The sequence below is a fragment of the Carcharodon carcharias genome, chromosome 4, assembly GCF_017639515.1.
Source record: "Carcharodon carcharias isolate sCarCar2 chromosome 4, sCarCar2.pri, whole genome shotgun sequence".
NCBI lineage: Eukaryota > Metazoa > Chordata > Chondrichthyes > Lamniformes > Lamnidae > Carcharodon > Carcharodon carcharias.
In genome coordinates this window covers 167,280,387-167,305,749 of record NC_054470.1, presented here as the reverse complement: position 1 = coordinate 167,305,749, position 25,363 = coordinate 167,280,387, and the positions used below count along the sequence as shown (strand labels likewise).

The following is a 25,363-nucleotide window of genomic DNA, read 5'->3' as shown; positions in this document are numbered from 1 at the left end:
CAAGTCAGGAGTGTGATGGAATCCTCCCCTCTTGCCTGGATGAGTGCAGCTCCAACAACACTCAAGAAGTTTGACACCATCCAGGACAAAGCAGCTCACTTGATTGGCACCACATCCACAAAAATTCAGTTCCTCCACCACCGACACACAGTAGCAGCAATGTGTACCATCTACAAGATGCACCGCAGGTGTTCCCCAAGAGTCCTTAGACAGCACCTTCCAAGCCCACGAACACTACCATCCAGAAGGACAAGGGCAGCAGATAGATGGGAACACCACTGCCTGGAAGTTCCCCTCCAGGTCACTCATCATCCTGACTTGGAAATATATTACAGTTCCTTCACTGTCGCTGGATCGAAAACCTGGAACTCCCTCCCTAACAGCATTGTGAGTGTACCTACACTGCAGCAGTTCAAGAAGGCAGCTCACTACCACCTTCTCAAGGGCAACTAGGGATGGGCAATTAATTCTGGCCCAGCTAGTGAAGACCACAGCCCATGAATGAACAAAAAAAAAGTTGGTGGAATGGGCGGGCAAGTGGCAGATGAAGTTCAATGCAGAGAGGTGTGAAGTGATTCATTTTGGTAGGAAGAACATGGAGACACAATATAAATAAAGGGTACTACTCTAAGTGGGGGGGCGGGGAGGGGTGCAGTGCAGGAGCAGAGGGACCTTGGTGAATATGTGCATAAGTAATTGGATGTGGCAGGGCAGGTTGAGAGCCCGGTTAATAAAGCATATAGCATCCTAGACTTTATTTGATCTTGAGCTCTACCTCCTACCCCATATCATCTCCATTGCTGAGACTGCCTACTTTCACCCCCATAATATCTCCTGTATTACTCCATCTGCTGCTGAAATCTTCACCCATGCTTTCAGCAAACCCAGGCTCTGCTATGCTAACGTTCTCCTGGCTGACCTGCCATCTTCCATTAAAGTGAGCTAACCCAAAATTCTGCTGCCAGTATCCCGGCTCACATCAAATCCTATTCATCTATTAATCCTGTATTTGTTGATCTACATTAGCTCCTGCTCTACCAATGCCTCAATGTTAAAATTCTTATCTTCGCGTTCAAACCCCTCCAAAATTGACCTCTCCCTATCTCATGCAAACTCCTCCAGCCCTACAAACCTCCAAGAACTCTGTTCCTCCAACTCTGGCCTTTTCTGCATCCCTCACTTTCTTTGGTCCACTACTGCCGGCCATGCTGTCAGCCATTTTAACCCCACGCTCTAGAATTCAGTCCCCAAACCTCTTTGCACCCTTTCTCCTCCAATTAAGATGTTGTTTAAAACTGTCCAATAACATTCCTTTTGGGGCATTTGCTATATTAAAGCAGCTGAGTGCAGGTTCATATCTGACATAAGATTTGAGATTGGAGATTTGCATGAGAAATACTACATAATGGCTTGAATGGTTTCCTAAGCAATATGATTCTTCTGGATCGAGCTAACGCACCAACGACTTGTGTGTTACTACGTTATTATAAACTCGCTTTTAGATACCAACATCTCATTCTCCCTGATTGCTGGGTAATATTAACTCAGGACCTCAGGTTCAAGCCACTAAGTCAATTTGATTTTATTTTTAAACAAATACGTTATTCAGAAATAAATAAAACTGTACTCACGGCTCTCCGATCTGTGAACGTTCGTGAACAAGAGTAGGTTGCTGAGGCTATGGGAGAGACACACATTCATTTTGTTACTGTCATCATTGGACAGAAAACAAATAGCATTCCATGAAATCGTGAAACTATTCACATCTGGAAACTAAAACAACATTTCTAATTAAACTGAAGCATTACTGAAAGGGAAGCCGTAGAGAGGATAATCTTAAAAAAAAACCTGTAGCAAAGAGCCTTCCGTACACGCATCATCATGCGTTACTCGTGCTCAGCTCCATGCTGTTTGCAACACTGCAAAGTCAAATCACAGGCCAGATCACTTTGGACACACTGCAATGGATGCTTATGCATTTACTTTTCATGCATGCTATATGTTCTCAATAGACAGAGAAAAAAAAAATAAAGGCATGATATTGCTCTGCAAAATAATTAAAATCCTCAAAAAACTAAAAGCTTTGCAGCCAGTCAAGAATAATGATCCTCGTTTATCCCACAATGCTGGTTGTGTGTGCACTCTTTTCAATGATAAGTCACCAATAACTTATGAATAAAGCCCCCTAGATGTACATTTTACAAGATGTGACATGGATGATTGGAATTAAAGGTTGCTGTGGAAAGGCGATCACGATTGAAGTATTTTTGCTGAAAAGAGAGATGTGTTGAAGTTTTTTCATTTTGCACTCATCAGGACAAACAAAAGAATGCCAAATTTCAAACAATCACAACAATTTATACTACATGAGAAAAGGATGCTGACTGATTGGCAAGTCAGCTCTGATTGGCTGAGGCATTGCCATGGAGCCAACAACAGGGAATACAGGATCCCCAAGCTCCTGGGTAATTCAAGAAAGGTGCAAGGCTTGAAAATATACCTTTTGTTTGCCGAGAACAGGTCCCTGCATACGAATGTATGTTGCTTCTAACAAGCCTAAATGAGCCATGTTACAAGCTCAACTGATTGTCTTAAATTAGTTGTTAGTGTAGCTATTAGTACATTCAGGATTGTTCTGCAAGTGCTGCACAACTGTGGAATCACAACCAACCGTAGACATTTTCTTTTCCGTTTTGCAAGCATGGCTGGCTGAGCATGTTGGTATGCTGTTTATTACAACCAAAGAAACATGCCCCAAGGGAGTTTGGGCAGCCTATAATTCCCTGTTGCTTTTTGCATGACAATACCTTAGCCAATTAGAGTTGACCTGACAACCTAGCAGGACACTTCTCCTGTAGCATAAATTGTTGCGATCTTTTGAAATTTGGCATTCTTGCATTTGTCCTGATGAGTGCACGACAAAGAAGTTTCAGCAACATATCCCTCTTTTCAGTAATATTCAAGTTCTGTACTGCCAAGCGACTGGAAAATATTTTTGTTTATCCTCATTGAGCATTTAATGTTGATCAGTGTATGAACAGCAAAAGCTTTTAACTGAGCAGAGACCCAAGCCAGAATCTCAGAATGCTGCGTCTAAGTAAGCCAGCACTGCGGAGGAGAATCTTGTTGAACCTGTGGTTAACTCACTAATACAGACTGTAGTATCCAACAGCCAGAGCATGTACTCTAGGATTAAATGGCTTCAGTATAGCACTGAATCTGTTCCAAACTGTAAACCAATAGCTGCTCTGTGAGCTCCGTCCTATAATTTACAGCACGAAAGGAGGATACTCAAAACAGCAGGTCTTCAGAAGGCAGCAAACTCCAGAGTCTTTCAATAGTCACGTTATGCCTTAAGAACTATATTTTCAGATAGCGATGGAGTACTACTTCTGGGTAGAAGAAACTCCTTTCAGATTTCCTAACTCCATTAAGTCAAGAGGGAATCAGAGGCTTAACAGAAAAGAGAAAGATTAATAAAAACCAGACAAAATTTCTTTTAAACACACAATTTAATGACAATCTTAGATTTAGGACTTAGCCAAGATGATCAAGATGATCTAAAATTTCCAGTTCATTATTACCAAAGAAAATAGAGAGAAGTGCCTTTCGATTTAATAAAAGGAAACTTTTTATAAAACAATATATGTTCCTAATTGAATGTTCAAAAATATAGAATTTCAATAATGTTGAATGGACAGCGTTGTTATGGGCTCTTCCTCTCCTCCCCAACTTTCTATTCCTAAGTTAGAAAAAGTTGTGGTTGTTGGAGGCCAATCATCTCTGTCCCAGGCATCACTGCAGGAGTTCTTCAGGATAGTGTCCTAGGCCCAGCCATCTTCAGCTGCTTCATCATTAAGGTCAGAAGTGCAGAGTGTTCAGCTCCAGTCATAAGTCCTCAGTTACTAAAGCAGTCCGTGTCCATGTGCAGCAAGGCCAGGGCAATGTTCAGGCTCTGGATAAGAAGTGGCAGGTAACATTCTTGCCACACAGTGCCAGGGAATGACCACCTCCAACAAGAGATAATCTAAACATTTCCCCTTGACATTCAACAGCATTACCATCACCGATTCCCCCACCACCACCATCCTGGGGCAGGGTTTTACATCCTGCGGGTGGGCGGGTGCACACCCGACCTGATCGAGCGTAAGATAGTAATGGACACGGACTGCTTCAGACGAGCGTCCCGACGTCATCGCGTAACATCTCAGTCGGCGGGCTGCACACGAGAGGCCTATTAAGGCCCTTAATCAATTACTTTAAATCCTATTCTTTGCTGCCCGTCCAAACTTATGGTTGGCGGGTGGGTAAATCAGCCAGGCGGCCTTTTGATTTTTTAACAAACCTCATCCACAGGCGGGATGAGGTTTCCACAATTAAATAAAAAATACACCTCTCTGTGCCCCTCGCCCCTGACTTTCGAAGTGACCATCTCTATCTTCTTAAAACACGATATTTCTTCCCTAGCTGTGTTCTTGGTAATGGCTCACTTGAGAGTGTCTCTCTCCCCCATTCCAAGCCTCCCTCAAATACAATACCCACCCATCAATAGAGTGAATTTGTGATGGAACCCATTCCTTTGGGTTTACGCCCCATTTTGGTATAGCTTTCAGATTTTCAAAATGACGGGGGAATATGCTGCCTGTGGCAATGCCACAGTTGTACAGCAGAAATAGGGCCCACAGAGCCACATTCGAATGATAATAGTCTAAAAGACAATGATTATAGAGTCATAGCGGTCTACAGCACAGAAAAGGGCTCTTCAGCCCATCGAGTCTCCACCGGTCAAACAAATACCTAATTATTCTAATCCCATTTTCCAGCACTAGGTCCATAGCCCTGTATGCCATGGCATCACAAGTGCACATCCAAATACTTCTAAAACATTATGAGGCATTGTTATCAGAAAAACAGCAAATCAGCAAGGGAGCGACAGTCCAGTGACCCTGCAGCCTGTGCTGTTAATGTCACCTTCCACTTTTATACAAAGCTCTCTCATCCCCAGAATTTGAGACAGAGTCAGAGCCAGAAAGACAGGCAGTCAGCAGCCCTGTTCTGCCATACTCTTCGCAGCTCAGCTTCACAAAGGCAATTTTCTGAGCTTAGCAACTGCATTACAACTTGCATGATCCACCATGCAAGCCAACCTCCAGAGTGAGAACGTACACCAGGGGCAGCTTATTCCAGCCCTCACTGGGGAGGAATCCCTGACCTCGGGAGTTGCCAGCCAATCTCTTGCAATCCCGACAGTGCCAAGAGAACATTAGTGGGCACTGCCAGAACTGCAAGCAGGTTCAAGAAGGCCCATGGATCCTGGAGGAAGGTAAGCCCCGGGTCTTGGGCAGGGAGGGTTTAGGCAGTTCAGGGAGAGGAGTGATTGTGGGGGGGGTGGGGGGGGGGGGGGATGGTTGGTGGTGTGTTGTACAGAGCAAGTGGGTAGGAACAGGAGGTACTTTCTTGGCCGGAGGTGGTGGGGGGGAGCTGCCTCAACTGCCCCAAAATGCTAAGGGAGCCCCCCTCTTCCCTCCTACACTTTTAAAATGCTTTTAAAGAGATGGCCTGCTCAATTCCGCCTGACTGCCTACACCAGATGTGTTATGGCTTGGGCAGCATATTATTGGAGTCAACTAGCTTGTTAACAAGCTCAATTGACCCTTGATTATTTATCTAAATATGGTGGGCAGGCTGCCAATTTTGGCACCCTCCCATCGCCAATATTATGGGGGGAGGGGGGGGTTGGCATCCACCTATTTTACATACTGCCCTGCTGCCAAAAATACCCAGTGGGGGCACCTAAAATCCAGCCTCAGCAGTGCCAACAATCAGGCAACAAATGCCAAAGTCAATATTCAATCCTCTCTCTTACTCTTCTTTTCCCTCCCAACCTGCAGCAGCCCAAGCCCCAGTTGTTGCTGATTGCTCCTTCCCAACACAACCTATTGGTCTCCTGCTTCCAAGCCCACCTTTCTGATTTACAGGCCCCATTTAATTGTTACCTCTCCCTGTATAAGATCCATTTCTACTCCCTCCCTCTGGATGTTTCCACCCCCCATTTCAGACCTCTTGCTATTTCTGCCTTACCCGCTCCAGCCTTCAATCCCAAGCTTGGCTGCTCACGCCCTGGTCTTCTGGCTACCCCATAGGTCGCCTGGGCTGGGCAGTGGTGGCCCCACCCACAGGCTGTAAAGTCGGAGACAAACCCACCTCAAATGGAGATGGAAGTCCTGACTGCATTTTATTATCCTCAGGCAATTAATTGCCAGCCTTTAAGGCTGAGATCCTGCTCCCAAAGAGCTGCTGGCCAATTAGAGGGCTAACAGTTCTCCAGTCCCAGCAGTGCCACTGAGACCAGTGGCCACTGTTGGTACTGCAGCAGTCCAGGACTAGTGAAGATGCAGGAGGTCCCAGAACGAAGGTAAGTCAGGCTAGGGTCAGGAGGTCAGGCAGGCTCTAGCAGGGGGTTGGGGGAAAGAGTGTCAGTCATGAGGGCAAGTCTTTCAGCATTTGGTGGGTGGGGCACAACACTGCTGCTGACGGGGGGCCCTCTATGGACCACAGAATGCTTGATCAGGAGATCAGGAGGGCCCCCACCCGCGCCTGCAAAAAGCTGCCAGGGAATACCTGGCAGTCTCTCCACATGCAGAGCCCATGTACCCCTGGAAAATACCAGCCATGACAGGAAGAGGCCCTTAACTGGCCCTTTAAGGGCATTAATTAGATTATGGCCAGAGGGTCATCCACTGTCTTTCCTGTCCCTGGTAAAATGCCAGCAGCAGAGGGAAGGCAATGGGAATTCTACCTCTTGCTTTCCCATCGGATTTTATGACCCTCCAGCCTGCTTCCTAGGCTCCATAAAATCCCTGCCCTCAACTTTGCTACTGCCTCACTTTCTTATCTTCTTCTTCTTACTGGGAAACATATTAATGGTTTCAATATGAAGAGAGGGATTTGATCACTGTTAGGAGGCATATTTGTAAGTTTAAAACATTTGTTGCTTTTCAAAGCAAGATTTTACACAAGTAATCTTAACTTAAAGACATAAAAAGAAATCACAAAAGGATTGCGAGCCAAAACATTTTAAAATTAAATTGATAAGGGTAAAAATTAACATGCAAATAAATAGATGGCAGATTAATATTCTGTTCAATTTTCAAAATGTTTACTGTTATTTCACAAGTAGTGCCATCAGTTTTCTGAAAATTGTCTGATTTAGTATATAGTGTAGAATATTCTTCTGTAACCTTCAGCGCAATACAATATCAGAGCACACTACAACATTGTGGGATGATAATGGTGGAGTGGGGAAGAGGGGGTGAGTATCACCACAACAGGACATCCTGTAATATAAACACACTCCAGTAAGCCACAGAATGCATCAAAAATTAAGTCAAAGGAAGAAATATTAATTCAATTCACACAAAACACACTTCAGCAAAAAGCAAACAATTCTGTATGTCTGGCATATGCTTTCCCAATTCCCCTACCCTATGAGATGGTAAAAAGCTACTCCTGACAGGCGAACCACAGGATCGCTTAGACATCACAGGGCTGCGAGGAGGCTTACCGACAATAGCTACATCAGTCTTCAGTCCAGTCTGCAAGAGCCACAAAAATGAAATCAGACTGCCTAGAGTTCAAGTTATTTTAAAAGAGCAAAGATCTCTTAAGGAAGATTTAGAAATGTCAAGGTACAAATATTATGGTGCACAAGTGCTGCAAATCCAAAGGCTGACTGGAATTTCATAATCTAAATCAAACAAGTTTTGTGCAAAATGGTTTGGCTTCCAAAAGATATATGACATGTAGAGCATAGATAAAATATCACGGTCCGAAGTGACTCTGAAGTGAATAAAACTAACACTATTGCCTCCAGAAAATCTCACTCCACTTTGCTCTAATGTTCGATAAGTTCTGGCTCTGGATGAATGCTGCAGTAACCTTTTAACTGCAGCACTATGTAAAGGGATAAAAACAAAAAACTGCGGATGCTGGAAATCCAAAACAGAAACAGAATTACCTGGAAAAACTCAGCAGGTCTGGCAGCATCGGTGGAGAAGAAAAGAGTTGACGTTTCGAGTACTCATGACCCTTCAACAGAACTGTTCTGTTGAAGGGTCATGAGGATTCAAACGTCAACTCTTTTCTTCTATGCCCATGCTGCCAGACCTGCTGAGTTTTTCCAGGTAATTTTGTTTTTACTATGTAAAGGGAAGCCACTTCACACCAAAGCTACAGTTATAGCATCTTTGCACCGAAAGTGAATCATATACTACATCACCCTATTTAACCAGAACACATGTTGTCTCAGAGTTTACATATACCTTTAAATTATATCACCAATTTTAGACTGTCCCATTCACCCACCGTCGACTTCTCAAGAGGTTGACTGCTTTACCAGAATATGATTCCATGGATACTGGTCACTCTCTACTATCGCAACCAAATGGTCATTATTCATGTGCAGACCTTGATAATTAGTCTAAGCATGGCACTTAACTGGAGACAACATTCTATCCTCACCCAATCTTCACACATACATACTTCCAATGGCAGTTAATGGATCAGTAGAAACGTTGGCTGATTTGACCCACCCAAATCCAGGAATCCTACGATCGATTCTAATAACCTAGCTGTCCCTACAGCTGATATCAGCTAACTCCATGTAGAACAGGGACTGAATCTGAGACTTCTCTTTGATTCAGCTACTTTGGACAAATTTGCAATTTCTTATGCCGTAGCCTCAAGGGCAGTTGGGTTAAAACTGCCCAAACGTTCTTCTGTTACTGGCAATGCAGAGCTGCATTCTATCAGTCAAGTCTGATCCAAAACCCAGAACTCGGAGATGAAAGGGGAGTGCTTGTTCCACATTCCCTTAAATACGAGTAAAAGTACAAAATGACAACTGATTTTATGCAAATGAAAAGGTTTTTCCAAGTTATGCAGCAGGAGGTACCTACTGACATTTAAGTGAGAGTTCAGAACGCTTTTTATGATTGAATAGAATATGATGGCATCAGATTAATGATCATTAAGGAGTGTGGCATGTGTACAGGGATGTTTTTGGTAGGGAGAACATGTAAAGGTTCAGTTTTCACAAAACATGGAGCCACTGAAAATGAAATACTCTTTCAAAGGGTCGGTGAGTTGGTAAAATATGGTTTTCCTTCATTTAATCTAAAGATCATAGCTCTTTTCAATGACTGTTCTACATACCTATAGAAAAAATAACAAATTGAAGATAAATTATGCCCTGTTTATTATGGGCAGTCTCAATCAATTCAATATTCTTCCTTACAGCAATTTATTCAATTTCAACTTGCTTTCCTTTCATAAGCATACTTGCTCTGTTGAGAATAGGAGCTCACCATGTATAGAATCATGAGTGTTTAGGAACGTACTGGCAAAGCAGCACCATTTTGTAAGATGCTCATTTTTCCAGTCTCCCTAAACTACCCTTGTGAAGTTCTATTTTTTTTTGTTTTCTTAACTGACAAAAATATTTTGATTTCAGAGGCTTCTGTCAAAATATTAAGAGTTTGAAATCTGATTTCTGCAACTGCATTCTGAATCAGGGTGCAGCAACCAAACAAATAGAAAATCATTGGCCAGAGTTTTCCACTCCCCCACCCACTGGCGGTGGGTTCCCCAGCAGCAGGGCCTGTGAGCCATTGAAATCTCCTCATCAGCGGGACCGGAAGATCCTGCCGGTTTGGGCGGCTGGAAAATTCCGGCCATTGTCTTTGTAACCGTCAGCAGTTATGACATGATTAGCTGAGTATATGTTACCAGGGAGAATTTCTCGCTTAACATTTATTGAAAAGACATAAATCTAATCAATGTCTCTTTTTTAAAAGTGATGCAGCAGGTGCAAGAGAAATATTCAATACGAGCGGTAAGAAAGCAGTTAATCTATTTTTATATAAAACATTTATTTCTTTAATATCTCCCTGTATTGTTCTCTTGCACTATTCTGATCACTTGAATTCCTCAGATTCTTGATAATTAAATTTATTTTCATCTGTTTTGGGAAAATGTAGCTTTGAATCTATTTCATCTCCTTTCCAAACATTCTACCTCATACCATTATATCTCCAATTATCTGGTGGAGAGCTCTATCCAGTTTTTCTTTGTCCCTTTTGGAAATAGCACAATTTCTGCTTGCAGCTGTCCAAGACACCATGAAGAAACACAAGCCTACATCTCTCCATGGTGAGCTACTTAGTCACTATTCTACCTCACTATTATATCTTTATAAGCTGTTTACCGACTCATGAGATAAGATTAAACCTTAGTAAGCACAGTATTTTGTACCATTCACTTTCAGTCATTTGTGTTAGTTTGCTCTTGATGTGATCCAAGTTACCTTCAACTTTGGAGACCTAGTCTCCTGACTGGAAGATTTGGTGCAGAATGTAAGTCTTTGAGGGAGTTGTGAAGGTGAGGAGAAAGATATAGGGGAAGAGATCTTTGGCAGTGAGGATGGATATGCAGCAGGCAAATGTGAGGGAGGAGAAGCAATAGCTTTGTCAGTTCCAGATGTTACAGTCTGTATATATAAAAAGAGAAGAGAAAAAAAAAACAAGAGGACTAACTATGGCACACTACTTTCAAACTGAAAATGACGCACTTTTAATTTATTGTTTACCGGCTTTTCATTGTACTTCACTTTGCTACATGCATCTAACATATGATTATATTTCAGAAATTTCATTATAGCAGTCAACACAAAAACCATGCAGTACTAAGTAGAATTGAATATTCCCCTAACATTGGTTATTAACACACACCATTCATCATTTTTTAAAAAAAACTTATGGGCATTAATTTATCCCCATTCTCTTAGGTGAAGCCCTTTAAATCAACATCTGCATGCTACTTCTGAGACACTGCCAATGTTTAAAAATGTGTTAAAGCTAGCTTCATATTTAAGTTAAAGCACACTGGAAAAAAAGGAGTTAAAACACGTTTTGTTCAGAAGCGTGTTAAGTAATTGTCTAGATTTAGTAAAAAAATTCTTTTAGAACTAGTTTTTGCTCCACTGTATTTGTACCTCAGTATCAATTCTCGCTTCCTTCTGATCATCAGACATAACTGGTTTCTTTTTATTTGCCACTGGTGCCTTATAGACCTCACTAGGATCTTCCTCTATATAGAGCTCTGGAGGTTCCTTGTTTACATCCGGACTATGCCCATGGAAACATGTGTGCTTAATTCCATCACCCTTTGACTGGCTTCCTTCAATGATTGACAGCAATTCTTCACCGAGTTCCTGTTCTTGCTCATCCCTGACCTGCAGGAATTTCTTTGGAGAGCTACTTTCAAATGGTTCTGTAATGACTAAAGAAACCTCCATGCTGTTGGGTGCTTTTTCATCGTCAGAGGAAATAGTTTTGAATTTCTTAAGGGATTCCTGAGATTTAGCTGCCACCTGCATTATGTTTGTGTCATATCCATGGGGTATCATGAAAATAGGTGAACATGAGACAGTATTGGACAGTGGTGGGTAGAGTGGATCGTGCAGATTTTTAGATGAACTGGGAAGGTTCTTTGAAGATGTGACTGGAATGAAATGACTCAGTTTTTCATAGGAAGCAGTATTTCTTGAGGGGCTTGGGTCAGATTGGTAGGAGGTCACTGACAAAGAAGTAACTAAATCAGACAACAGGCTGTCAGGAGAAGGAGGTGGTGTAGGGATTGCGGTGTTGACAGGGGACAGCCCAACAGTCAATGATATCCATTCATTGGTGATTGCCTGGACTGCAGATTTATTTGGACAGGGTGAGTGATGACTGAGAACAGGGGATGTTGCATTGAGCCTTCGACAAGAAGCCAACTTAGAAAGGAAACAGGAAAAGTTTAGAAAACAAAGTTATTAAGGACACAAAACAATGACAATGGAAGCAGTTTTCAATGACAGATTTCAAAAGGTACAAGCAAGTGCTAACTCAAGTCACCTAACAGGATATTGCTGCAGTTCATCAATTTGTTCAGTGACATGTGCTAGTTACATACAAAATGACTGCTCGTAAAAACTTGATTTTCAGAAATATACCAGTGGTATGTTGAGATAGGGATCACAAATTGCACACTAGTCCAGAAGCAGCAGCATTGACTGATCTTTTGGCTCAAATTACCTGCACCCTCAAAATACTAAACTTGCTTTGCTCAATTAAAGTTTCATATAACATGAATATGTTCAGCTGATACTTAATGCATTTGGTAGGAGAAGCAATTGCCTATGGGCAAGACAATGGAATGCCAACCATTTCAAAGGGGAAAGCATCAACTCCTTTAGGTATGTTACTGACACCAAAAGTCTATGATACGTTAGCCTAAAAATATGAAGCAAATATTTTAACTGATGCACCACCACTGACACAGTTTCTTTTTTTTCTAAAATATCGCAGTAATTAGAGTGTGACCTATCACATCCATGCAATTGGAAACTTACGCCCAACATGTGTTAGAATGTCGTGTCTATATCAACTTTAAAAACAAGAAATTGATCCATGGGGAAAGAAAACAACTTAAATACAAGATTGCATATGGATGAGACTGCAACAGATGATTATCTGACTTCAGTTCATTAATATGTTGTACGTAAAACATTATTTCTGTGCAAACCATACACCTATAATTATGGAGAAGATCCCAACTCACATCATTTTATGTTGTTAATGCACATTCTATGGTCCTGAATCAATTAACTTTAGAGGTTTCTTGCTAAAGTTCTTGGGGTAGAGTTTCTGCTTTGAGCCCAAAATATGCCTGAAATTGCACAGGTTAGATCATAGTTCAAGTTTCTGCTAAAAATTATCTGCATAATCCAGCAACTTCCCCGCAATTGATGTTAAATTGGCAAATCTGTCGTTACCTGGTTTCTCCATCAGTCCTGTCTTAAGTAATAGAGTAGCATTTGCAATCCAATCCAGAGGGCTTGGGAAAATTATGATTAATTCATGTGCAATGTCGCTTCCTACTTCTTTTGAAATTTTGTGATGGAAACCATTAAAAGTTGTTAATTCCCATCATCTTCTTCAATATCATTTTAAAACGTATATTAAATCAACCAAGTTCCTTCATTTCATTTATATTTACACTCCTTTATACTGCTGACATTTTGTCTTCTATAGTCATTTAACTAGTCTGCCAGTTTCTTATTATCCATTATAGCCTTGTCTGCATTTGTCTTCAACGGATTCACATTGCTTTTTACCATTTTTTTCTCTTACTTGTAAAAATACTTTCGTTATTAGCTTTGAAATGTCTTGCAAGATGTTTTTTCATACTTCCTTTTTGCAGGTCATTACTTTAGTTACATCTGTTACTTTTTATGGCTCTCTCGTGTTGCATGCTCACATGTGTCCTGGATGACGGTGAACCTTCTGACCCATTCCTAGTCACTAATGGAGTTAAACACGGCTGTGCGTTAGTGCCAACCCTCTTCAGCATGTTTTTCTTGGCCATGGTCTCCAATGGTGGTGACAATGGCATCAAAAATCAGGTATTGCATGGATGGAAAGCTGCTCAATCCAAGACGACTCTAGGAATGACTTTGTGACTTCCTGTTTGTCGATGACTGTGAACAATTGTTGGATCAGAGCTGGACATGCAACATAGCATGGACTTGTTCTCCAATGCACACAACAACTTCGGCCTTATGATCAGCACAAAGAAAATTTAAGTAATGTACCAGGCTGCTCCAGAAAGGTTCCATTGTGAGTCCAAGGTTTCATTCTATCACCAGAACCTGTCAGCTGTGGATAAGTTCACTTATATCAGCAATACACTCTCTTGAGCTGCCTATATTGATAAGACAAAAGCTAGAATTGCCAAAGCAAGTGCAGCCTTCGGCAGAATTTGAACATCAATCTGGGAACGAAGAGGAGTAAGTCTGCCTACCAAACTGAAAGTCTACAGAGCAAAAGTTCCTGCCCGCTCTGCTCCACGCATATGAGACTTGGGCTGTGTACCAGTGTCATGCCAAGAAGCTCAACCACTACCTTTGGAAGCTTCTGAAGCTCAGATGGCAGGACAAAATTCCAGACACTGAGGTTCTCACCCAAACTGGTACGCCAAGCATCCACACCACATATTGAAACAGTCACAACTGAGTTGGGCTGATCACATAGCCAGAATACCTGGCACTTGCTTACCAAAGCTCTCCAAAGCAAGACTTCCTCCCAAGAGGGAGTTAGAAGTCCCACCTCCAACCACTTAATGCTACTCCCAGAGTTAAGTGACTGTGCGGCAGCTGAAAGGACCAGGGGACAGGCTCTCCCCAACGTTTTAGCCCAAAGGTGGTGACAATGCCGCCCCATGAATCCAATCTCAGAGCTATTACCCCTTTCTAATAAATAAAAGTGACAATGCAGCATTCCACAATCATTCTCATAGCCTGTCTGAGTGTGGCTAACCCACTGGTGCAAATTGTAGGCAGTTCTATGTCAATAAGAATCCCACTTAGAGTCTTGTCACCAGGGGACTTTTCATCCCACTGGGCTAAATTGGATTAACATCAGTTCACAGTAAAATAAGAGGGTTCTAACCCTATGGGCCCAATAGCTTGAAAAAGCAAAACAAAAAATTAACTCCACAAGAGCTTACCTTAACAACTAGTCAAAATTTCTAAGGTTCACTGTTACTTTAGCCTCAAATAACCCTGAAACTGTAATGTGAATGATAGCATATTGTTCACGCAGTGATTTAATGGCCAATTTTTTCCAAACTAGTACTGAAATGGAAATGCAGGTTATATTCAAAAGCACACGTGAAAAATTACATCGCGCTTATCTTCAATAACCAGGTTTCCTTTTACAAATGCACATAAATACAAGAAAAAGAAAAAGGATTCGGAATTCTAATTTTCTTCCTCCCACAATATTCCTGGGTGGTGTGTTTCACTCCATGATCTCCAGAGACTGTTACAATAGCAGGTCAGTAAAAAAGAAAACCCAAACTATTCTTACATGGTCTTTGTTTACAATTACCAAGGTAAAATGCTCAATAATGTACAGGTCTACCTACCTTTGTAGATCCCAAGCAGTGAATCCTATCACTGGAAAAGCTTAAAGGCAGAGAATGCCTGGGGTACTCTGCAGAGTTCTTAGGTTGAAGTTTCTTGAGAACATCCACGTAAGTAATTGGGAAGATACCTTGCCGATTTGTTCCAGGAATCCTTCCTTCGTACCAGTTCTGATCTACCCGCCTGACAAGGATGACCCTTTCACCCTGAGGAGAGCCGATATTTCATCTGTACACTCAGTGACATATATAATGTTTTACTACAGCATAAAGCAAGTTATGCTTTAGTTTAGCAAACTTTTTAAGTTTCGTTTTCCATTAGGCGTTATTTTTTAGCTAAAGGTGGATTACAAGACAAACATCCCTGAGGACAAATGAAGGCAAGTCTAAGGCTGGGATTTTCCAGCCCCGTCAAGGGCGGGACCCGCTGTGGGCGAGGCGGTGCCCCAGCCAATAGTCCATTGACTTGCGGTGGGACAGGATGATCCCGGCAGCAGGCAAGTGCAGAAAATCCCGCCCTAAGTCTATGTTTGTTTTCCATTTTTGTTTATCTTTTTGACTTTAACATGGCCTATTATGTAGAAAGCTTTGATAGATTTATGTTCATATTCCCTAACTAGCTGCTCATTCCAGTTGACTCACATTTAAGAAAATAATTTTGCTGATCCTAAAATCCATCTCAATAATTGGATTCGACACTGCACTGTGCCCAAATGTGCACCTGAAAGGAAGAATTCTTGTCAAAAAATAGATCAACCATTTTTTGGGCCTCCTTTACCCTCACAGGCAGTCTAGTGGCCCTGATAGGAAAGAGCATCATGCATCATCACCATGAAGCCATTTGATATTAGACAGGGACAAATCTCTCAACTGGGCTGTTTACCGTACTAAATGGGATTAGACAGATATATGTGCATATATGCCTTCCACAAACATCCAACGTGACAAGCTTGTATGCATACTGACAGCTGGTAGGCAAGCAGTAATGTCTTATTAATTACTTTGTTAATGCTTCATGGCGATCACATTGTTAAGATTTAATGGCAATGACATTGTTAAACAGGTGATGGGTATTTTTATACCCATAAATGGGGATAGCTGGGACACGTGTGCTGGAGTCGTGTTGACTGTGAATTAAGTCAATAAACTCTCGCCAGCAAAGAAAGTAGTTGTGTCTTAGTTTTAACTTCACCAACTGGCATGGATCCAGTTAACACCAAGGACTGGAAAGATGGAAACCAGGGCAGATATAACCTCATCTTATGCATACCTATCTTGACCAGCCCACTAGGAATCAGATCTATATGTAAACAGTGCATAAAGCTGCTACATTACTGTGATGCAAACTTGACAAAAGACATTGAAACTGTAAGAAGTTATATTCGTTGGTTCTGACAGATATTGGACTCTTTACTCACTGGCCTCCCCTGCTCCCTCCTTCCCAATTTGTTGCACAGCAATTTACAAGAGAGTAGCTGGCATTCAACATGACCACAGCCTAACATATAGCATACCAATTGAAAGATGAACACCTGTTTCAGTTTCTCTCCAACAAAACAAGCATCTTTGATATACTTTGATATGTTCAAACAGTTACATGAATGCATTCAAGATTGCAACAGTTTTTGTTTATTCATTCACAGCATGTGGACTTCACTGGCTGGACCAGCATTTATTGACCATCCCTAGTTGGCCTTGAGAAGGTGGTGGTGAGCTGCGTTCTTGAACTGCTGCAGTCCATGTGGTGTAGGTACACCCACAGTGCTGTTAGGAAGGGAATTCCAGGATTTTGACCCAGTGACAGTGAAGGAACGGTGATATATTTCCAAGTCAGGATGGTGAGTGACTTGGAGGGGAACCTGCAGGTGGTGATGTTCCCATCTATCTGCTGCCCTTGTCCTTCTAGATGGTAGTGGTCGTGGATTTGGAAGGTGCTGTCTAAGGAGCCTTGGCAGGATTCATGCAATGCATCTTGTAGATTGCACACACTGCTGCTGCCACTGTGCCTCGGTGGTGAAGGGAGTGAATGTTTATGGATAGGGTGCCAATCAAGCGAGCTGCTTTGTCCTGGATGGTGTCAAGCTTCTTGAGTGTTATGGGAGTTGCACTCATCCAGGCAAGTGGGGAGTATTCCATCACACTCCTAACTTGCGCCTTGTAGATGATGAATAAGCTTTGGGGAATCAGGAAGTGAGTTACTTGTCTCAGGATTCCTAGCCTCTGATCTGCATGTGTAGCCACGGTATTTATATGGCTAGTCCAGTTCAGTTTCAGGTCACTGGTAACCCCCAGGATGTTGACAGTGGGGGATTCAGTGATGGTAATACCATTGAACTTCAAGGGGTGATGGTTAGATTCTCTCTTGTAGGAGATGGACATTGCCTGGCACTTGTGTGGCGCAAATATTACTTGCTACTTCTCAGCCCAAGCTTGGGTGTTATCCAAGTCATTGAGGGTGGGGATATTTGTGGAGCCTCCTCCTCCTCCAGTGAGCTGTTTAATTGTCCACCACCATTCACAACTGCATGTGGCAGGACTGCAGAGTTTAGATCTGATCCATTGATTGTGGGATTGCTTAGCTCTATCACTTGCTGCTTATGCTGTTTGGCACACAAGTAGTCCTGTGTTATAGCTTCACCAGGTTGACACTTCATTTTTAGGTATGTCTGGTGCTGCTTCTGGCATACCCTCCTGCATTCTTTATTCAACCAGGGTTGATCCCCTGGTTTGATGGTAATGGTAGAGTGGGGATATGCCAGGCCATGAGGTTTCAGATTGTGTTCAAGTACAATTCTGCTCTTGCTGATGGTCTACAGTGCCTCATGGATGCCCAGTCTTGAGTTGCCAGATCTGTTCGAAATCTATCCCATCTAGCATGGTGGTAGTGCCACACAACACAATGGAGGGTACCCTCAATGTCAAGGCGGGACTTCATCTCCACAACGACTGAGCGGTGATCATTCCTACCAATACTATCATGGACAGACGCTTCTGCAGCAGGCAGGAAGGTGAGGATGCAGTCAAGTATGTTTTCCTTCTTGTTGGTTCCCTCATCACCTGCTGCAGACCCAGTCCAGCAGCTATGTCCTTTAGGACTCAGTCAGCTCAGTCTGTAGTGGTGCTACCGAGCCACTCTTGGTGATAGACATTGAAGTCCCCCCCCCCAAGAGTATATTGTGCACCCTTGCCACCCTCAATACTTCCTCCAAGTGATGTTCAACATGGAGGAGCACTGATTCATCAGCTGAGGGAGAGTGATATGTGGTGGTCAGCACCATGTTAACATGTTTGACCAGATGCCATGAGACTTCATGGGGTCCAGGGTGGATGTTGAGGACTCCTAGGGCAACTCCCTCCCCCCGACCATACGCCACCATGCCGCCACCTCTGCAGGGTCCGTCCTGCTAGTTGAACAGGACAAACCCAGGGATGGTGATGGTGGTGCTGGGACATTACCTGTAAGGTATGTTTCCGTGAGGATGACTTTGTCAGGCTGTTGCTTGACTAGTTTGTGAGACAGCTCTCCCAATTTTGGCACTACCCCCCAGATGTTAGTAAGGAGGCCTTTGCAGGGTCAACAGGGCTGAGTTTGCCGTTGTCATTTCCAGTGTCTAGGTTGATGCTGGCTGGTCCATCTGGTTTCATTCCTTAACCATCTTAAGCATCATAGATCACTCTAATTGGAAAGGAAGCTGGAATAACAAAGTTCTAAAATACACTTTCAGATGGAAAACTGCAGCACACAAAAGGGAGAATGAACTTTATTTCGCAGCGGCAGCTACCTATCCTGCCAGTCATTGTTTTTTTTTTAAAAAGGAGCAATCTGCCTTGACAAGCTAAGAATTAAAGAATCCAAAATTACCTTTTTCAGTGAGAGCTCCACGTTGGTATCTGCATTAAAATTATATTTCGCAATAGCTTCCCCAAAATCTCTGGCCTCAGCTGGGGGTGGGGGTCTCACTGGCTGTGCCTTTTCTGCCAGGGGCAACTTCTGGAAGAAACAAATACGCTTCCATCACCAATTTATAACATGGTTAAAAGAAATGGAACACAAACAGAGTTTAGGATAATGCACCAAAACAACTTGTACAGCAACAGGTAGAAAACTACAGACCTCAACATATGAAATGGGGAATATGCCAACTGCTCCATGGTGTTCACCTTCGAACCAATTTTGATCTATTTGCCTAATAATGTAGACAATGTTCCCTTTCTTGAATGGTAACTCCCTGTAAGTAAACGTGTTTTTAATATACATATCATACTGATCACAAATCATACTGCAATAGTACGGCATACAGCCAACCAAACAATTTTCTGCACATTTCTAAAATAACGTGCGTCAGCCGTCACTCAGTTGATAACACTCTCGCCTCCAAGTCATAAGGTGCTGCGTTCAAGCAGTGCAGTGCTGAGGGAGCACTGCACTGTCGGAGTTGTCATCTTTTGGGTGAGACATTAAACTGAGGTCCCATCAACGCATTCCTGAAGATGTTCGTGAAATGTGTGGCTGTCGTTTTCGGTTTGTCTGGCAATGGCTTTCAGTGTAACTTATCCATTTGTATGTGGTTTTTGATGAACACCCAAGGTACCCACAATGCATTTCTAAATGGACAATAAACTTTGAATTGAATTGCTCAGGAACCCCTACAAGTACTGCCCCACTCTTGAGAATTCCCTCTCCTAACTTCTAAAATACAGCTACCCAAAGAAAACCGGTGCTGTAAATTTTACTAAGGCGCACCATTAGAAATGCTGGCTATTGTGTCTAGGACACAAAATCACAGTCTCAGAATAAAGCTGTGGCAATGTAGGACTGAGATGAAGAGAAATTTCTTCATCCAAAGGGTCATGGATTTTTAAAATTCTCTACTCCACAGGGTTGTGGATGTATAGTCATTGAATATAATCAAGGCAGAGATCAAGAAATTTTTGGATACTAAGAATGAACAATATGGGGGAAAAGGTGGAACCGAGGTAGGAAATCAGCCATTATCATATTGAATAGCGAAGCAGGTTTAGAAAGCCGAATGGTTACTACTGTTGCTATTATTTATGTTGTGACACAAACAGAGCAAAGTATAGAATGTAGCATTGACAAGACACTCTGTTAATGATATATTACATATCATCCCTTTGATTGCTGACACCCTCTCATCCAGTCCAGTCCCCAAGGGATCTACTCACAGATCCCTTTGGGACCAAATCTTATGCTTGAAAACCTAACATTTACAAACAAGCAGTAAATATCATAACAATACTTACTTTGTTGTTTGAGCCTTAAAATCATAAATTGCTTTAGCAGGCTGCCTCTGAAAAGAGGAAATAAGTTTCAGAAATAAGAAATGCTGAAGTACAGAGCAAAATATACTGACAAACATTTGTTTCGTAAGATTTGATTGGCAGGAGAAAACATCCACCAGAAACCACACCCGCATCGTAGACCCCATCGGTCACCCACCCGCTCCTTTGATCTTCCATGGCCACAGCGGTCCCTTTTAAACCATTTCCGGATTGGCCAAGGCCTCTCTGCAGGCACCCAACATCAGTGGGGTTTCTAAGACCATCCAGGCTGCAGCTGTGGTGCACATCAAACAATGACTCATATTTTTGAGGAGTGTCCACTGACTAAACTTGAATACGGACTTAAAGAACTCCATCTAGCCACCGACAAGGTTATTACTTGGCTCTGTGACCATGCACATGCTAAATAAATAAATAAGCCACTAACATGATGATGCTGGTATGTTGGCATACCTAAATTTTTTTGAGTTTTAAAAAATATGACCAGAAGTCAGACATGAAAATAAACTTGTGGATCCTATTGGTCTGACCCAAATCTTGCATTGCCCTGCCAACTGTAAGGATTGATTGGAAGACTGAAGTCAGTTTATTTGGTTCAAATCTTTATTCAAACACAAGTTCTAATTTCAATACTGAATGCAAGTCTGTCCCAATGTTTTTTTCAAACTAAATACAAAAGCAACTCATTGAAACAATATTGTAAAGTTTTTAACCTTTTCCAATTTAATTGTTGCAATAAAGGTACAGCTAAATTTCTGAGCTTCAATTAGAGTTTACTTATTAATGCCTTTTACTTATTTATATCAGGTATCCAATTATAATCTATATACAAAAAAAATTAAAGCATTAATTGGAAAAATGTTATATACTCATTCCTAAATAGCCATAAAGTAGAAAACTTGAATTTGGAATTACTTCACAGACAGGACACCACACACCCTGTAAAGCACAGCATTCACTCTATATCATAAGCTAACAAATTTCTGAATACCTTATGACCCACTTATGTCAGACCATGGACCACTGATCTTGCACAACCCCAAACTGAAACTTCCTTCTCATTCATTTGATGCCCGGCCAACTTGCAATTTCAAATCCATTCTTTAACAAGCTGAAACCCTCTTTCTCAAAGGATAATTCAATCCTGTCCTTCACTTGGATTGCAAAAGTTAACTGAGGTGCTCACTGCTGCTGCCCTCCCTCTCATAGCAACAGTGAATGCCACAGCAGTGGGGCCATTCCTGGTATCTTCAGTGGCAAAGGAGGAAGAAAACCGTTTTGTTATAGTAGTCCAGGTTCCAGTGCTGGAGCAGAGCTAAAATGCCGCAGTAGGTCGGATAGCGTTTAATGAGTGATGCAGCAATGCCAGACTCTCATTGAGGAGCCACACTCCTAAGAAGCGCTGAATATTTTCATTCATTTTGCTCTGCTTGTTTCTGTCAGCCTTGGCTCAGCGGGTAACCACTTTCGCTTTTGTGTTAGAAGGTTGTGGGTTCAAATCCCACTCTAGGACTTCAGCACAAAAATCAAGCTGCAACTCCAGTGCAGTACTCGGGGAGTGCTGCACTGCTGGAGATGCCATCTTTTGGATGAGACAATAAACCCAAGACCCTGTCAGCCCTCTCAGGTGATATAAAAGACCCCATGCCACGATTTCAAAGAAGAGCAGCGGAGCTTTCCCTAGTGTCCTGGCCAATATTTATCCCTTATTCAAGATCACAAAAATAAAGATTGTCTGGTCATTATTACATCAATGTTTGTGGGAGTTTGCTGCGCACAAACTGGTTGCTACATTTCGTGCACACAACAGTGACTACACTTCAAAAAGTACTTTATTAGCTGTAAAGTGCTTTGGGATATCCGGTGATCATGAAAGGTGTTATATTTCTTTCTTACACCAAGCAATTGAGTTGTAAATTCCAATTTTCCTCTCCCTGCATCCAACTGCAAAAGTTATATGCATGAGTGTGAAGTGTTGTGTCTTCAGTTGCTTATGATGGCTACAAGAATATCTGTACAACAATGCAAATTCAATTTAACCACATGGAGGAACAGGGACATATTGAAAGAAGTCTGGCTTGAGTTAGATACAGTTTAACCCTTGCGGCACTATCTCAATATATTTTAAAAATATTTTACTGGGGAACTCATCAAAAAATTCATCTTATAACATCCTATAAATCTATATCTAGAAACAAAATCAAAGATCATTTGTGGTATTGTGGAGTTGTCTCTTTTCAGTTACCTCTTTTTCTTCTGGTTTCCTACGAGGTTCATCTGTTGGACCCCTCCGATCTTTCAATGTTGCTCGGCCCATTTCTGAGACAATCCTATGAGAATCCTGATCTATTCAAAATAAAACGTAATGAAGTAAGCAACAAGCTCAAACACTGTTGTCCACACCATGGACCAGATGGAGTTTTTTTTTTGGCTGCTTGGTTAAAAACATTTATGAATTGACCGGAATGTTGGCACTAATCCTAAAGATGTTCAAATATATTCCTACTAATTTGCGTAGTAATTCTAGGAAAATGCAGGCTTCAGAATAATTGTCATTTCTCAAAGGTGGTCAGATTTCTGAGCACAGTGAATCTACAGTTGCTTCGGTCTTTCTGGAATTTTCCGTCGCTAAGTTCAATACAGGTTGATGTCCAGTGAGGAAAGAATAAACCTCATATAGGTCTCTGTTAATGAAGGGACATGAGGTTAAAGGCAGCAGGTTCTAGTAATAGAGTTGGAGGCAGCGGAATACTGGAATATAGCTGAGTGCAGCCAAGGCTCAGTAAAATCAAAACAAATTATGGAAGAACAGCCAACTGCATTCCCTGATTTTAAAAAAAAATGCTCCAGAATTGTTTCAAAATCGCATGAAACCTTGTATAGAAGCAGTGCACTCTTGTAGCTATCTTCGGTTTTAAAACTAGTCATCAGGCATGAGGCTCATTATTTTGAGCCGGCTGATTGCTATATTTGCAGAGTGGAGTGCCTGGTTAAATTCCTGCCCACACGTATGCTCTGTTATTTTATTTCTGGAATTAGTCTCTGAAACAGTCACCAAAAGCAGAACTCGAGAATCTATAAATGGATTTGTAAAAAAAAAAAATCAATCGACATGTATTCACGAGATAGAATATATAGAGTGTTGCGCATTTCCTTGTCATCTGTCACCCAGAAACCCAGTACTATGTTGAGATCTAGAAGCTAAAAACACATGGCAATATGTAGTACTATATTCCTTCGGTTTCTATCCTAAATTTATTAACCGTTCATCTAAGGCATGCTGACTCTACTTGTTTTCACTGGTAACTGCGCAACGGAATTATAACTCATTGCTCATTATCCAGCGTTTGTTCAGTTTATAGACAGGTTCAAAATTAGGCAAAGTCACATCTAGCCTGATAATCACTGCAAACAGGTATTCAGAGTTTAACGTAAAGCAATTTGATAAAATATTTATGCCAATAGAAAATAGCCGTGGGGCTTCAGAAGCACTACTTACCCTATAGCCTGCATTGATATGCACTCAGCTAAGTAACATAACTGGCACCAAACCTGGCATTACAAAAATAGATTAGTCGACACAGACCACATACTGAGGATATGATAGAATCAACTGCGAAAAGGAAACAGCCAACCAGAAAAGGGGAGTTTTTTTCTTAATTTCAGGGGCAGCATAACCACACTGTTCAGATTTTTACTGATAGCAACAGGAGCAACAGCAACAAGTTAGGGCATTTTCAAATGCTCCTCAAATTTCAAGAAGTCATGCATCCATCATCTGCAAACCTTCTCAACCAAAGGGAGAACTTATAAAAATTGACTGTTTAAGCAATCCTGGCAAACAGTCTTTTAGGATTCATACAAGCTAATGCTACGTTATTAGCTACCCAATACCCTTGGGTAAACCCCCATCGTGGACAGGTTGGGTAGTAATGGTCATAGCTCTACTTTCAGAACTTCTTATCTAAACTCCTTTGCCCCTCTACTTCTCCCTGCACCTTCAGAAATCCTTCAGGAACTCTTGTATCATGGCTCATGTTCTCACCTTTCACCTACCCTCACCCTGGATCTCCCTGGTATACACAGCTCAGTGCTTTGCCACACAGTGCATTCATCCACAGCTCTGATGGGGGAGCAATCACATTCTTCAATTTTTCTCCTAGTTACCTTGCACTGAAAAACCCAACTCTTCTTACTTTGTCTTCCTGAAGATAATCTAGTGGAAGTTAGGAATGATGCATGAAATGGGCAGAGGGGAAGGGTTTGGGAAAAGAGAAATCCTTTTTTTTAGAAATAAGTGTTTAAATTGGAATCTGGGCAGTAATGTTCTGGTGAAGCAATATTCTGATATTCCTAATCTAATCTACGAAATAACTTTGCACTGAAGTCAGTTCCCCTGTGCTCAGAAACAGCACAATGACCTGGGCAAATGAGAAAAGGTCATTAAATGGATGGTCAGATTATTTACTGACATAGGGATAAATAAATGACAATATTGACAGTCCTGTATTGCTCCTCCATGGCCAATAATCATACAGTAATGTTTTGGATTTCAAACTGCACATATTTAATACCATTTGATTAGTAAACCGTTTGTTATGTGAAGACACGATTTAAGACCAAGCAAGACAAAAAAAGTCATACCGTTAAGAGTCTACATGTAGTTGATATTCATGAAGTCAAATGAGAACATAAAAATGATTGGAAAAGTAGTAAATATTTAGACTACCTGAACTCATTTCCCCCTCTGGTCCTATATATTACAGTACCTGAACTATTATTAACCTTGATTTAATGCAATTCATATATATTTTTCAGCATTAACAGTGCAACATTGAAATATGATTAACGATAGCAACATGATGGTTATGGATGGATGGTCACAACGCCTCCCTTAATAGAATAGGGAACTCTTCCAAAGTCTATTTGTTTCCATTTTTTAAAGAGAACATTTTGGCATGGCTCCAGGAAGTTGATACCAGAGGGAGCAAGTAAAAGGTCAATTAAAAATGGATACATTCTTTTTCCCTTGCTT

General features: G+C 41.7%; 1 protein-coding gene across 29 annotated transcripts in view; it reads right to left on the bottom strand.

The window, feature by feature from the left end:
• LOC121277508 (sorbin and SH3 domain-containing protein 2-like) overlaps positions 1-25,363 on the bottom strand; it is a 315,758-nt gene that overhangs the window by 14,469 nt on the left and 275,926 nt on the right. For 24 of the 29 annotated variants that reach the window (XM_041187079.1, XM_041187087.1, XM_041187081.1 and 21 more), the window contains 8 exons: positions 22,574-22,674; positions 20,290-20,336; positions 19,139-19,253; positions 18,887-19,015; positions 15,028-15,231; positions 11,051-11,833; positions 10,364-10,546; positions 1,632-1,678 (listed from right to left, as the gene is read on the bottom strand). In XM_041187079.1, the coding sequence (XP_041043013.1) occupies positions 1,632-1,678; positions 10,364-10,546; positions 11,051-11,833; positions 15,028-15,231; positions 18,887-19,015; positions 19,139-19,253; positions 20,290-20,336; positions 22,574-22,674 (1,609 nt within the window). The remainder of the gene's footprint in view (positions 1-1,631; positions 1,679-10,363; positions 10,547-11,050; positions 11,834-15,027; positions 15,232-18,886; positions 19,016-19,138; positions 19,254-20,289; positions 20,337-22,573; positions 22,675-25,363) is intronic. The other 5 variants (XM_041187099.1, XM_041187108.1, XM_041187105.1 and 2 more) reach the window with 2 other exon arrangements.